Below are 16,634 nucleotides of genomic sequence, written 5' to 3'. Positions count from 1 at the left end.
TGTTTTTTTTTTTAAATTTTAAATCTGCAGTGATTTTTTCTCCTCCAAATATTGCATTTTATTGTTACAATGACTTGAATAAGAAAATGATTTTAATAAAGAAGTGAAAAATAACCTAACTTAAAATTAAATATATTAACTAAATTTATTGTTAAAATGTTCTGAATCTGCCTTGAATACCAAAAAGATATTTGAAGGGTGATATTAAATAATAAACTATCAAAAAAAAAAAAAAAAAAAGGAAGAAGAAGAAGAAGAAAGGAGGAAACATACTAAGAAAAGACAAAAAGTTTGTGGAATGGTTTTTCTTTCTCTATGTATAAAAAAATATCATCCAAAATAAATGTTTTAATTTAAAAGCCACATTTTAAAAATTTAGTTATAATTTTCCATCAGCTAAAAATTGAATATGCCTCAACTATAAAAAATAGGCAGTGCTCATATGTTCGACATAGGGATTACATAATCAAATGAATTTTTTGTTTTTACATATTTCCTTTTCATTATATATAAGCAACACCTTAACTTAGCCAGAGCCCATGTGGGAAGCTTGTTGGGATCAACAATGAGCAACCCCACCTAGCACAAAAGAACAAATGACACTTGATGATACTGGACACTTGCAAACAACAAAGAACTCTCTGGAGATAATGCATTTTGGTCTTTTTACATTATGAGAGAACTAAAGACAAGGGCTCTGACAGAATGTCCTTAATAGAAGATTTAATGACTGGAATTTTCAAGAGTACTTTGACATCAAGAGACATTCAATTTCATGGTCATTTGAGTCTGTATTCTAACCATGGTGCACATGCTTCAATCACCTGATTTATAGAGCCTTCTTTGGTGCAACATTGACAAGCCGAATTTCCATCAAATAAACCACTTTGATTTCCAGAAAATATACCATGTCCAGTATATACTTGGTTAAGATAAAAATCACCCTCAATTTATTTAGTAGAAACATTTTCAAAATGTTGATAGGTAGTTCTTCTCTTGAGAATTACCTAAAGCACTGAATTTATTAATTGTGCAAGAGATAACAAATTGATTATGTGCATGATTTCTATAGACATTGAAAATGTGTTTAATGCAATTGTATGGTCGAACGTCAAGATAATACTTAGAAAATATGGGGTGAACAAATCATTATATAGACTTCTGGACAGTTGCTTGAGTAAACGTGCAGTTCTTTATAACAACAAAGCTTGGTATTATAAACAGGGAGTTCCTCAGGACTCAAATTCTGGCCCAATTTTGTGATTGCTAATGATGAAGGAGTAATTGAATAAATTTGTGGAGAATCCTGAATTTAGAGTGCAAGCATTTGCAGATGGCTTGGTAACCCTTATTAGAATTAAAGCAACTTTTCATTTTGTCCAATAAGCAAAACTGTAATGAAAATTTTGGAAGATCAGGCAGAAAAATATAAATTAAATTTTAGCACAAATAAATGCAAAAATGTCATATTTAAATATAGAAAAGAAATCAGCCATTTTCCAAGAATTAGATAAAATGGGAGAATACCATATACAAAAAAAAAACAAAAAAAACTAGTATTTAGGAATCAATTTTAATCCTAATTTGTTATTTATACCACACTTAAACAAAATGTTACGTCAAATAGGAAAATCAAAAAAATAAGAAGACTGACTAAGGCTACTTGGGAATTTACTCTCTTTACAGCTAAAGAAATATATAAAAACGTACTTGAAAAAATTATAACATATAGATCTGTTATTTGATTTACTGGAAAAGTTAGGCAAATAAATAAATTTCAACAACTTTGTATTCCATTGCTTGCTATAACTAAAGCCTTTAGCACCGCATCCATAGATGCACTTCCTTTTCATTATATTTAATAAGAAATCTAAACAATTCATTAATGTCAGTTTAATGTTTCATTTAATAAAATAAACAAAATTTTCTTTTCAGAATATTTTGCAAACACAAAATTCAAGAACATTTAAGGTGTTTCAAGAGAAAAATTCCTAATATAACAGAATTTCTTCATTAAAGCATACAATACACAGGATAAAAAAATAAAAAATATCACCTGATCTGTTTTATTCAAAAAATTTGGTGGTTCTGTCATCTTTACATGTATTGTGTTTCCAAGAGAAACATTCTTAAAACCTTCCGATTGGCGAATTTCATTATCTACAGAAAAATGATTTATATATATTAGTCAACAAAAGCAGGAGAATTAAAAATTTCACATAAACCTATAACATTCTAATGAAAAAATATACAGCATTTTCACATCTTTTATATTGTAATAGAAATACACACACAACTAAAAGAAATTTTTATATAAAATAATAATACATTTTTTTTCTAATTTATTTATGCATTAGAAGTACAAAGATATAAATGAAAAAAATTATAATTAAAACAAAATATAAAAAAAACTTTTTTTTAAAAATTATAATATTCTATTTCTTTTAAATCTCAATTATGGAAGACTAGTCAAAATATTCACTCCTTTTAGGAAGGTACGATATTTTTTTAAATGCACAGTTAATCCTCTTAAATGCTCAGGATCATGTGTGGTTCAATTCTGTCAAGGGAAATTAGAATTTATGAGGTTGAAGCAAACAAACAGACATTCAATTATATATACAGATTAATTTTAAAATTTGCCGAGATTCCAGAGATATTTTCACATTAACTAAACTGATAATACCAAAAGAATTAAAGATATTTATTTTTTAATGGTGTATAAATCAATATTTTCAATGGTGCATATTTATTTTATAACATTGTTTAAAAGTTATAGTAAAAAAGATAATAATTTTTTTTAATTTCTTAATTTCTTAAAATTCTAATTAAATTTTAAAAAATTGCTCTAAGGTACATATTTTTACCCTCTAAAATACATTTGTGCCAAATTTGGCAGCTTTAGATCAAATGGTCTGACCTGTAATACCAACACACACACATTCTGCTTCATTATTAGTAAAATAATCAATTTCAATGCTACTACTACTACAATAAGTTCACATATTATTAACTTCAGAGATGATTCACAAATTTAAAATGCTATTTTTTGGATATAATTATTTTTAATAATTAGAAAAATGTATTACTTAAAGATGACTGTTGAATAAAGAAAAAGTAAATAAAAGAATTTTAAACAAATAAGTTTATAATATTTTATGATACACTTATCAGAATTTAAACTTATTAAATTATTTTATACACTATAGAAAATTATAACCTGTTAATAACCACAAAATTACATTAAACATTTATTCCATACATTAAAATTTAAAATATTAACTTTCCAGAATATATATTGAAATTAAGAGAAATTTCTTTTATTAGCCCAAAAGAGAAAAGTACTTCAAAAAAATGAAACTTCTAAAAAAATTGTGAATTAGTATTCAGCTTTTTCTTCATTAAAAAAATAATTACTTAACCATTTAACTGAAACTGTGTAATACGAGAAAAACTTACAATTAGGAATGCAAATTCCAGCAGGTACACCACTGCATGCATAAGTTAAAACATCTAATGAAGTAAAGTCAGGTTGCAAAAAAGTATCTATTTCATAATCTTTAGGCCAAGGCAAAAGTGGAAGCAATGTTTCGGCTGATTTTACTAGTTCTGAAAACTTAGCACTCATCTTTTTATTAACAATTGCTACAAAACCTGGTGAAGAAAAATGATTGTAAATAAAATGACTATAATAAAAATGACAAAAACATAACATCAAATGATTTGAGCTTAAGTAAAACTAAAATTGCAAATATATCTGAATAAATTTGAAATAAAAATTAAAACTAATTGTAAGCATTTTAATTAATTTTAAGATGATGTGCATAATCAATACAATTAATTAAGTTAATTATTTGGAAACATTTTGCATAATAGAAAAAAGCAAGATGCATAAAATTTCTGAAAAAATTGGGGAAAGGGAGGGAGAGGAGGAAAATTAATACCACTTTATAGAAGTAATATGTAAAAGAAATAAAATTTCTAAAAAGTCATTCATTTACAGTAATACATTACAAAAATTTAATTTTTATGCAAACAGTATTAATAAGATATTCACAACAAAATTCACAAACTATTCAAAATAATTGAGGAGACAAAAAAATTAAATACATACCTTCAAATTCTCCCCTTATACCTGATGGATCTCTGTATGTTTCAATAAATCCTATATAGCTATTAAAGGTAAATTTTGAGAAAATAAATAAATAAATAGCCAGACAAAACATATTTGAATAATAACATGAACTCAAAATTATTTTTCCAAAAAATTTAAAGTTTCAGAAAAATTATAAAAATTTAAGCAAATTAAGTACTTTGCATATAAAAGGCAAAAGAATATATAACACTGATTTTGTGCACTGCATTTTCACGATTTTGTAAACAAGATTTATCGAACAAAACGAAAACTGAAAAAATTTTCTCCAGCAAAAAAATGTAGCCTAGTAACTAAGTTAAACATATTAAATATCAAACAAGTTTTCTATGTTTCTTATAATTTTAAGATTAAGAATCACAAAATCTGAACGCTTAATTCAACAAACAAATTCAAATTCAATATAACACAAATATTTCCAGCAAAATTCCTTTTGGAGCTTTGGCAATAAGATGAAAAATAAATAAAAGAACATCATAGTTCAATTAATTGATATTCTACTTAATGTAAAAGTGAACTCCTTTAATTTGAAAATAAAAATTAAATAAAAAATGGTTTTATTAATGATTGATTAATAGAAAGAGCATATAGAATTACAATTATTATTCAAGAACATTTTAGCATATAATACCTTTCTACTATGGGTCCTTTATCTCTTATCCAATACCTAGATCCATCCTTATGAGCATCAATTGAACCAGTACGGAAGCTTTTTACATAATGCCTAATCATTTCCTCTTCATTTTCATTAGCTGCAAATTTCTATGAAATAAATAGTATTAAGAATTTTTTTAAAGTTAAAAGTATTTTGAAATAACTGATTTCTTTCCTAATGGAAATCAAAACAAAACACACAGAAAAATTTAAAATTTGTAGCTTTTCATTTTCATGAAAATTAATATTCAAATGAAAAAGTACATCATACACAACTGCAGAAATTGAATTAATACAGTTATGACATGATAAATTGTGATGTATTAAAAGAGTCTATACCTTAGCGTGCTTCAAATTAGAATTGACAAGTCTCAAGAGTTTACTATAATCTCCTCTAGTAATGACAAAGCTATGGCCATTAACAGTTGTAGTACTAATGAGATCCTCATCATCACTATCATCATCTTCTTCTTTATCAGCACTATCTAAAAAGACATTTCAAAGATATGTCAACAAATTTCAAATATTACGAAAGTTGAAAATCTGATAGTAGCAATCATGCATTTAAAGCCAATTTAATACTGGCACTAGCTTGAAATGTTTACAAGCCTTTGGTGTAGTCACCAAAGAATTTTATTGACATGGAAGCTGTAGAATTCTTGAAATAATAGCAGTTCTGCTGATAGTTCAAATGGAAGTCCCAGTTATATTGATAGTATATAGTTTTAAGAATCCTTGGAAATTTCAATTGAGAATGACAAAAGGCAACTCTTTTCAAAATTACTTGAACATATTTTTAAAAAATTAAATCATAATTGCAGGAGCTGAAATACAGAAACTATAAAAGATAGTAGAGCAATGACCAATTTCAATAAACAAACCAAACAGAGATGAGATGCAACTGAATTTTTTGTAATATTCTTAAACCCACAGACTGGCAACTATTTCCTTAAGCACCTGGAGCTCTTTAAAACAAAGATGCTTGAATGTACAAAGAATAACTTTCTACATTCCAACTGTTGTTGGCGAAATTTTCTACATTTCAGTTGGATGAAAGGTTAAACTATAATTGTTCTATTTGAAACATCATAGGAATTATTAAGACTTCATATATTTTACAACCACCACAGCACTGGTGATTACAATATTACATTATTATGTTTCAAGCCTGTAACTATGTTGAATTATTTATAATTAAATTGTGAATATTAAATTTTTAGTTAGCATATTTTCCAAAACCTTTATTAACAACTCTTTACAAATTGTTTATTAAAAAAATTCATTATTTTTTTATAATTGAATATATTTATAAAACTCTTTGACAATTTAAAATAATACAGTATGATTTTAAATAGACGTTCCTCTAAATTTCTGAGACAACAGGCATACTCTATTTTAGTAAATTAAAAATAGTAAACCAAACTCTAATGTCCTATTTATAAACCAATTTGCCATGCAGCCAATAATAAGTTAAACATTTAAGTCAAATGAATCAAGATAGTTATTAAATATATCTATTTACATATCCAGAATATGTTTTAAATAGATTAGCATGGCTGTATTCACTATTACATACCTGCTTCTGTTTTTAAAATAGATGCTAGGCGAATTTCATATATGATTCTGTCATTATCATCAACAGTTTTGAATAATCTTGTATTAAAAGGTTCCAAATTCTGGAAGAAAATTAATCATTCTACATTATATCATAACAGTACATCAAAAGCAAGAGCAAAAATTTTAGGAAAATTGAATAATATTTTAAAACTTGCAGAGATTTAAAACTGATATAATTAAAAAATAATAATACTCAGGAAAAAAACACAGAAAAAAAAATCGATGCCAATGAAATATTTTCGTTTCTTTTAGAATTCTTTTATTCATAAAATATTTTAAAAATGTAAGCAAAAATAATTTTTATTGTATTTATATATTATTTTCATTGTATTATAATTAAGATGGCATGCTCACATCTTTTGCAAAGCTGTACAACTAATGACCAAAATTATCTTTTAAATTTGTATAAGGTGTATTTAAATTAGACTTTTATAAAAATGGAATTGCTATGGTATTCTTGGGCTATTTGTTAAGACTTTGTGTTTTTTTTAGCTTGTAATCTTACATCATTAGTGCACAAATTTTATGGTATAGTAGAATTTAACTTGATCAAAACTGTTAGGGCCACAATAAAAATTTAAATTATTTAAAAATTGAAAGTAATTGGGAAAGAAAATTGGGAACAAAAAAGGGGACAAAAAAATGGGTATAAAAATGAGTACAGCAGAAGAGACTGATAATTTTTAAATATAAAATGGCAATTATTTAAAAAAAATATTTAAAAAATAGTTAACAGTTTTTTTTAATAAATAACACATATTAAACAATTAATTATTTCAATAAAATAATAAATATTATTAAACAAATTTTCATAATTTTAAAAATAATTACAGGATATGTAACTAATTTTGATAAACAGACTTTACACAACACTTTGAATAGCCAATTACACAATAAAATCTCAAAATAAACAGTGTAGTTTATATTTAGCAGTTTCAACTAAAAAAGAATATATATATATATATATTGAAATCATTTGATTAGTTTTATTTAAAAGGATTATTTACTTAAAAATCGCTGTATGAAAATATTTTAAAAATAATTCAGGAATAAAAATAACTCACAAATGCAAATTTTTTTTTTACCATAAACTAATCCAAAAAAATAATTAAAGATAATATTTTAACATTATGTTAATGCAAAATTTAAGAGAAAAATTATAGTAATAAAAAATTTGAAATAAATATGTTTGAGTTAGGCAAATTCACTGCATTGATATACATTACATTCAAATCAGCTTTTTAAAATTATTTTTTGTTATTAAAAATTACACCATATTTTTATTATAAGCATGTACATGAACTGCATATTATATGCCTATATTTTTATTATATTATATATATATTTATATATGCAAACTTACTTGATTTTTTAAGAATTTTTTAACTGCTTCTAAGTCTTCTTCTGTTATATTCTTAGACATATAAGTAGTGGTACCCTAGCAGAGGGGGAAGAAATATATACATCAGAAGGAGAAAACTTTAAAAAAAAGTATCAAAAGACTAAGATAAGTATATTAGCCCATCTTACACAAACTCAATACAAAAAACATTATTTCTCATCGATTTAAAATATTATTATTAATTAAATATTAAAGCAATGATAGAAAAATATATAATTGCCATTAGTGAAAATTAAATTATATTTATCACATAATATTAGCTAAAAAAACATTGAAGCTTTAACACAAAATTTCAAAACATATCTTCAAAATTTTGATGCTATTTATTGGGAGATGGACTTTTATTGTAATAGATATCCTGTGACCATTATCATCATAAGTAATTTTATGTTTCTTCATTTATATATTTAAATAGATATGTCATAACATGTCTTTAAAATATTATGCTCAGTGCCAAATTATTCCACTTTATATTTGTTTAAAACAACAAACCTGTGGTATAAAAGGAAGTGCTTGCATATATGTATTAGTGCGTAATTTTAATAAAGCAATTTTTTTAAAAATATTACTTTAAATATTTTTTCATGCCTATTTTGATGATTAAAGAAACAAAAATTTTATAAAATTAACAATTGTAATTTACATGAAATTTGTTTTGAATGCCTTAAATAATTTACTGAATTTTGAAAAAAATTTTCATAAAGAATTAAAATTCTTACATTTGGCATTTTGATATCACTATCTTTTTCAAACTTTTTGAGATAATAATAGAACATACCTCAATAATTTTAAACAAGAACAGTCCAAATACTTTTTTTTTTAACCAGCACCTCACATAACAAGTGATTTGCATAATGAACGGAAAAAAAAATTAAAAAAGCTTAAATAGCGATGGCCAACACTATTCTGACAGTTTGAGCAAAGGCATGTGGAGCCTTAAATAATGAGATTTTGTATCTAGCCAAGATTATGGAGCTAGAGTTAGATAGCAATAATATAGATAAGCTCCTGGAAGAATATAGCCAGAACTATTGAAGAACTAATTTAAGAAGCTACATCATGTCAATCAATTTGGTCAGCAGAGGAAAAAATAAAAAGCAGCAGTTCAACTATGTTAAGTGAAATAAGGGAATTGTTGAAAGAATGGGAGATTATTGCATTGTACATTGAGAAGCATCATCCTAAAGGGTAGTAGTTATGTGTGGAAAAAATTCATTTAATAATATTGCTGTATCTCATTTTTGCCAAATTTTGAAGAATAGTCAAGGACAAATGTCTTTAGAAATTTTTCTTGTAAAAAATCATGGATAACAAATAATATATTAGATTATTATAAATTAATTTGAATATTTGTTTTTGGAATGGGATGCATTATCCTATTTTATATGAATTCTTACAGGAAAAATTGTTTTGCTTAACAAGTATTTCACATTACAAGTAAGATTCGTGAAGTATTTTTATACAATTTAAATTCTCATACCATTGTTTGCAGCAAATTTTTACATTTCTTCTTTTAAAAATGCCTTCGTTCTCAGTTATTTCTTTTTTTCATTTGCAATTAATTAGAGTATGATTCCCAAGGAGAAAAACAAATGTACAAAATATGATTTTTTTTTTCTTATGATTTTGTTTATATAACTTTCTTTCATGATAGTCTAATTTTAATACTCTAATTTACTAGTTTTCATATATCTGACATTTGACATATAAATTACTTCTTAAAATAGTAACAAAATTTGAATCAATTAAAATATTTAGCTGCCTTTGTCAATCTATTTGTTCACCCAAATTGACTTTCTAAACTGTTAAACTATAAACACAGAATAAATGTTTCTCTCTCTCTCTTTTTTTAAAATTTCACTTTGTATTTGATGCAGTTGAGGGGGGGGATGGATTTTATTTAATCAATGTTTTATTTATCAATGTTATTGTGGGTGCAAATTAAAAAATGTATATACAATGAAATAAAAGCAGAAATAAATATCCAAAGAAAGAAGTTTTTTAATATTAAAATTGGCAAAAGCATAAAAATGAATGAATCTGAATCTCATCATATCATAACATTAAACATAGATATAACATAATACATATATATAGATGTTCTTATCTACTATGCTTGTATTTTGTTCAAATAGTGTATTATGGATGATTAAGCTAAAAATTGGATTTCCTATTTTATTTCAAGGATCCCTGTCAAAGCCTTATTTTACAACAGAATAAGCCAGTGAAATTCAATTTATCATAGTTATAAATTGTGCATTGAATTTAAAAATGTTATTAAAAATAAGGAAAAAGTAATTTAGAAAAGAAATTGATATCATTAAAATGATATTCTTTTGTGTTTTAATATAATGTAAAAGACATTTTTGTGAATAATAATTTTCAAAGAAATGGTCAATTTCCATAAGTAAGTCATAGCGATTACCCATCTGGCGATAGTCAGGTCTACTTCAAGCTGGATTAAACTTTGTTTAATGACTACTTTTTAATTCCTTTTATCTTTTTTCCTCCAACTAAATAGAGTATTTGATGATATTTTGAGCTCCCTCAAGTGTATTTTTAATAATATTCTGCAACTCTACTATTTAACAAAGCATTGAATAAACACAACTATAAAAATACAATTGCTTTTATTTGACAATAAGGAATTAGAGCGATTTCTATGCTATATACATTTTATATAGAGAGTTAGTAAAAAATAAATTTTCCACTTTAGAGGACTCAAGAATGGAAATGGAGTTCTATAGGTTGAACTGAATTAAAATTTGAACAACAGATAATTCAAATAATGTGCTTATTAATTAAAAAAAAATTAGTACTAAAATCTGCCGCTAGGCAACATTGTTTTACACATAAAAACATTTAATATGATTTATAAATGATATATAATAAAAAGAAACAGTAAAACTACTCAGTATGCTCCACTTCATGTTCAGCATTATGTTCTAGTTGCCGAAAAATACATTCAAAACTTGACGGATAAGTTTATCAAAATATCAAGTACGTGGCATTGAAGGTTATCCTTCAGCTCTGGATACTATTACAACTGTAATACTAGATATTGTTTCACAGGAAACACTTCAACGAGAACTTGGGGGGGGGGTAATATCTGGAATACTAGGCTATTCTATTGGAAAATGATGGCTGATCACTGGGCAATGCTGTCTTAGCAACTACTTTACATGATGATCAATGGGAGGAGGTGCACCATCCTACATGAAAATGATATCCAGACATTTGAATTAGGATATTATAAAATCCCTCAGTATATCACAGCATAGTTGTTTTGGGATGAAACAGGTTTTAGATTCCGTTCATAATTTTCTGTTCAAAAAATATGGTTCAATGTTAAAGGTAGCTGTAAAATTGCAGCATACTGTCACTTTTTCAGGATGCAAAGATTTTTCTTGGAGAGTGGAGGGTTTTCAGGCAGCCCAAATTCAACAATTGTGGGTGTTAAATTGCCTATTGAGGCCAAAGATGAGATTTGTCTTTCTATAGAATGTTGCATGGCCAAATAATGTCAACCATCATTCCAGCTAGGATCTTAAAAGCAAAAGTTTCACAAACTTCCGAGTCCTCGTCCTGCAACAGATATACAAATTTGAATTTATAAAGATAAAAAGACAAAAATCCACAATAAGATTTTTTGCACAGTACAGCATATCCAATATATAAGAAACAACTGGCCTATTCACATTACCATGTGATGATTGACCACTGGTTTCAATGACTGCATTTTTGATGCAAGAAGCTGGGATTTGTTTTTGTCTTCTACTATAAGAATGCCAAGTTAAACAATTCTTTCAAATTTCCCTATCATCTTGCATAAGACACATGAAGACATTGGAAGTCAAATCTTTGAATCAAATTCATAAGATGGAATTCTTTTACAACTGCTAAGGATTTCTGCTGATTTTGATAGAACAATTTTACTAGTTCTTGCAATGTAGGCATGTTACATGTAGGCACTTTTAATCCGTAAAATAAAATTAACGGGCATGTGTTGTAATACAAATAATGTTTCACATTTTAAATATATCCCTATAAATACCATTTGTGTTATGATGCAATCTATTGGGGAATTCTGCTACTATTTTTTTATTTAATAAATACTAAGTACATTCTTTGAATTTAAATTTTATCTCATTTGAACCAATAGAGCATAAGTTTGAGCCTTTTGAAGGAGGAAACTTATTTCTTGCTTATAGACTGACGCTATTTTAAAACAACTCACTTATTATTAAAGATGAATGGGTGTGTACATATGTTTGCATTCAATAGGATTAACTGTTATTCCTAGAGCTATTATATTTTGCATCAATATAATTAGGAAAGTAAAAAAAAGCAACTTTAAATGTTTCTTTTTTTTTAAAAAAATTTTTTTAACTAAGTAAAATAAAAATTAAGAAAATATTGGTGTTTTCTGCAATTAATTTTAAAAAAATGTATGAAAATTATTTTTACACCACTTTAAAACTCAAGAAAAAACTCACATTTTCATTTACATTAGTATTAGAGTTATATAATCTTTTCCTGGATTGATGGCAATTTTTTGGGGGGCATTTTTTAAATTTTATTTTAACAAAATACTGCACTATTGTTAATCACAAAATTTGGATCAAATCACATTGAATAGTCAAGACAATATATTAATTTCAAAATTAATTTTCATCTCATATTTTTCTAAAAATTGATTACAACAAGGCCTTCTGAAATAGTAAAACAAAACTTTTAGAACAGGATTCTTATTTTAGTCCACAAATCTAAAAAATGGGTTCAAATTTTGTTTATTTTTTCAAGGACTTCTCAAATAAAATTCAAGTAATTTTCAAGGATTCACAGAACTCTGTTTTAAATAAAAAAAAAAAAAAAAATCTTTAGCTCTAAACAGCAATGTTTTTATATTAACCAGAGTTTAAATATTTCAATTTTTCACATTAAATTTCAAATTTTAGATGACATGATTGAAAAATTAGGGAGATACATTGGATGATAAACAGAACGGCATAGAACATTTAAAATAGTATGTGGTACATATCTATGAAATCTTAAATTTCAGAATGCTTCACTGATTAATCCATCAAGAGAAAACTTAAAATATTTAATTGAAAATTTTGGCAATTATTAATCCAGACAAATCAGCTACCCAACAAAAGCCATCAATTTCCTTCACAAATTACAAAGAAGAAAATCTGTACTAATAAAATCAGACAACTGAAGAGAAAGTTAGGTATCCGTTATTATTTTCTATCATAAAAACTAAGATAATTTAAGTGGACTTAAACAATTTTATTCAGTTTGTAAAATGAGCATTTTAATGTGGTCATATTTAAATAAATTAAAATATCATGTTTAAAAGATTACCTTATAAGGAAAACCAAGGCAACACTCTTTGTCTTTCAGAGAATAAATCTTTTTTAAACATTCAGAAAGTAATTTTGGAGCATACTCATCATAAGTTGCAGCAAAGCGACTGGATAACACTAATTTTCCAAATTTATCCTAATTAAGAAATGCATATTATACAAAAAAATGTGAAAACAATGTACTAACAAAGTTCTTTTATTTGATGATCTTCACTATAAATAAACTGGATGAAAAAAAATGAGTAAAAGCAAAGTATTGTCAAAAGGGGATGGAAAGACATTTCTTATTATTATAAATTTGACTGTTCTTATTGTAAAAGAAATACAATTTTTTTAAGAATGTAGATAGGATTGAAGAAATGTTCTTGTTTGAAGAATTATGTTTATAAAAATTCATTGACTGCAAACTTAAAAGAACAAAAATCATATAAATTCACATCAAATAGGGATTAAAAAAAAAAAAAATATTAATAAAATGCATTTACAAATACCCCGCACAAAAAAATATAACATATTTCCTTCTTAAAAATGAAATTTTTATTTTAAAATTTAGTAAAAATTATCAAGTTATATAGGACCAGATTTGCCTATTGCACAGCAAGGTTAAATCCGGTCCATGTAATATGAAACATAAATTCACATATCCTTTCAGGATATAAATAGAAATAAAACATCATTAATTTATTATTGTCATCATATTTCATAAAATTGAGCAAACAGGAAGCTTAATAAAAGTAAGGCGAAGCATATTTGATTATAATTTTAATATATATATATACTATTTTAATTTAAATAAAATACAAAGTTTATTTATTTATTTTGATAACAGGGTTGCCAATCAAATCTTAAAAAAGAATTTTCTGTGTTTTCTCTGAATGTCTATGTAATAAAAGAAGAAATGCATGAACAGCACTCATGTGTTAGTAATAATTCATGTGTCGCATAATGTGTCTAACAATAATTCATAATTTAAATAAGTAGAAAGAGAGCACGATTCTTTAATAAATATGGATTTAAACAAGATGCAACTTTTAAATTAGTACAAGTTTTGACATGCATTCAAATATTTTTTATAGAATTTTTCCCAAATATAAAACACTGCTAAAAAGCATCTCCCCCTCCGTTTCCCCCCAGTTTCAGCAGTTCTACTAGTAATCAAGCACATTGCAGTCATTATTCTAGTATCATTACTTTTTCTCAGTCTTATATTTTTGGAATCATCAAGCTCTATAAAAATAAACTGTCTAATACTTTTACTACTTTTATCATGCTTCTTCTGACAGTATTTTTCACTGCTACAATTTTGTACAACCCAAAGTACATTTTTTTTAGCTATTTCACATTCAGTGAACATATGTGTTATTTCCAATATATCACTGAATACATTAAAAGACAAATGTGACACAATAAATTTTACCCCTCAGGGGCTCACCTTCTTTAGGTGGGTACGGGTGTCCCAATCCCGAGGTAACCAGAGATCTTTACTCTTTCTTCTCTCTTCCTGCTCTCCCCTTCTCTCTTTAAGTTCCCCCTTCCCCTTCTGTTTTCTTCATTCTTCCATCCCTCGACGGTAAGCGAGGGAGCTCTCCATGAGAAGCTGTCGCTGCTCTGTTTGCTTCTTGCTTCTCATGGACAGCCAAAAACCTCACGTGTTTGCCGTGCGTGGCGACCCTTTAGACGGGTGGTACATTTCGGTCCCTGATGTATCAATCGGCCGGTATCCCAGATATTTGACCGGGCTGTTCAAGGGGATCAAGCGAAGGGGTCACTGTCCCCGGGGGTGACTCTCAGCGTATAGGTTCCGGTCAGCATTATGGCAAGTGTCGAGGTTGGAAAATTTCCAGAGCCGGCAACTACCTTCCCTTGTTGGGCTCCGTGGTGGGCCCAACAAGGGAAGGGGGGGGGGGGGGGGTCTAACGTCGTCGAAGCCAAATCTACTACTCGTTACATGGTCATTCATACACCTAGCACTTTTAATTCCATTTCTCCTTTTCTCATTAATAAACTTATTTTATCTGCTATTGGTGAGGTACAAAATATAAAAAAGTTACACTCTGGTGATCTACTATTGCAGGTGTCCGAAAAACAAGCATTGCAGATCAGTAAAATAACTACACTGGGTTCCTTTCCAATACAAGCATCGTACCATAAAACAATGAATATGTCACGTGGTGTACTTTCCGAACCCGATTTTATAAAGGTTTCTGAAGCAGAATTTTTGGAAGAGCTACGAGATCAAAATGTGTGTGCCGCTCGTCGCATTAATATTCGAAAAGGTGACAGACTTGTTCCCACGCAACATGTTGTTCTTACATTTCAAACACCGGTTTTGCCTAAAACCATCAAAGGCGGTTATATTAATTGCAAAATTCGACCCTATATCCCCAATCCTCTGCGATGTTTTAAATGTCAGAGGTATGGACATTCACAAATAGGTTGTCGAAGCAATGAGCATATTTGTGGTAAATGTGCAGAATCAGGCCATGAAATGAATGCTTGCACATCTGACATTCTGAAATGTGTCAACTGTTCTGGCTCCCATGCTGCATTTTCCAAATCCTGCCCTAAATGGATCTTGGAAAAAGAAATAATTTCCATTAAGATAAAAAATAACATAACTTTCCCGGAAGCCCGAAAAATTGTGAATGATAGAACTCCAAAAGTTGGCGTTTCCTATTCATCTGCTCTTAAATCAATTCAGAACACATCTTGCTCCCAAACTGATGCAAGCATTACCCACTGTCACTGCGTAATAATTAATCCAGTGCCACCTGATTACCAACCATCTACCTCCGCTCAAGCACAAAAAAGTTTTACAATCTCAGAAAATTTGTCTTCAAAATAATCAGCGGCCCGACTTCCTGGGGGTTTCAAAAAAAAAAAAAAAACAGGAAGAAACTGAAATCGCTTGCAACAAGACCTCATGTTGTAGAAGATTTTTTAAAAATTAACACTTCATCATCTGAATTTTCAGATATGGAGCTCGATTCTTCAGCTTCACACAAGAAAATTCCTGCAGAGGGTATAAAGAAGAAGAAAAAACCTCCAGATAAAAATTGAATTTATGGCCATTCTGTTTTCCTGGAATTGCCCCGGTTTGCGTAATAAACTTTCTCATATTAAGGATCTGATTAATGAAACTCATCCCGCATGCATTGCACTCCAGGAAATCTTCCTTAAGCCATCAGACCTTGCAAAAATTCGACGTTACAGTCTCATTCGAAAGGACGTTATTTCTGGTCGAGCATCTGGGGGTGTTACCCTCCTGGTCTCCCATGACATTACGTCGTCTGTTATTTCTCTACACACAAATCTACAGGCAGTTGCAGTCCGAATAATGGCTCCTTCTCTAATTACAGTATACAGCATTTACTTGCCACCAAATGTGTCTATAGATCAAAAAGACATTAATTCCTTATTAAATGAGCTTCCACCTCCT

The 16,634-nt window shown here is 27.7% G+C and overlaps 1 protein-coding gene across 2 annotated transcripts in view; it reads right to left on the bottom strand.

Moving 5' to 3' along the window:
- LOC129988286 (dipeptidyl peptidase 3-like) overlaps positions 1-16,634 on the bottom strand; it is a 39,835-nt gene that overhangs the window by 9,281 nt on the left and 13,920 nt on the right. For both annotated transcript variants that reach the window (XM_056096473.1, XM_056096474.1), the window contains exons 6-13: positions 13,194-13,331; positions 7,788-7,862; positions 6,384-6,483; positions 5,147-5,292; positions 4,785-4,915; positions 4,115-4,173; positions 3,460-3,654; positions 2,057-2,160 (exon numbers count right to left, since the gene is read on the bottom strand). In XM_056096473.1, coding sequence (XP_055952448.1) covers positions 2,057-2,160; positions 3,460-3,654; positions 4,115-4,173; positions 4,785-4,915; positions 5,147-5,292; positions 6,384-6,483; positions 7,788-7,862; positions 13,194-13,331 — 948 coding nt within the window. The remainder of the gene's footprint in view (positions 1-2,056; positions 2,161-3,459; positions 3,655-4,114; positions 4,174-4,784; positions 4,916-5,146; positions 5,293-6,383; positions 6,484-7,787; positions 7,863-13,193; positions 13,332-16,634) is intronic.

Source organism: Argiope bruennichi, chromosome 10, assembly GCF_947563725.1.
Source record: "Argiope bruennichi chromosome 10, qqArgBrue1.1, whole genome shotgun sequence".
NCBI lineage: Eukaryota > Metazoa > Arthropoda > Arachnida > Araneae > Araneidae > Argiope > Argiope bruennichi.
This window is presented reverse-complemented; position numbering and strand designations above follow the sequence as displayed.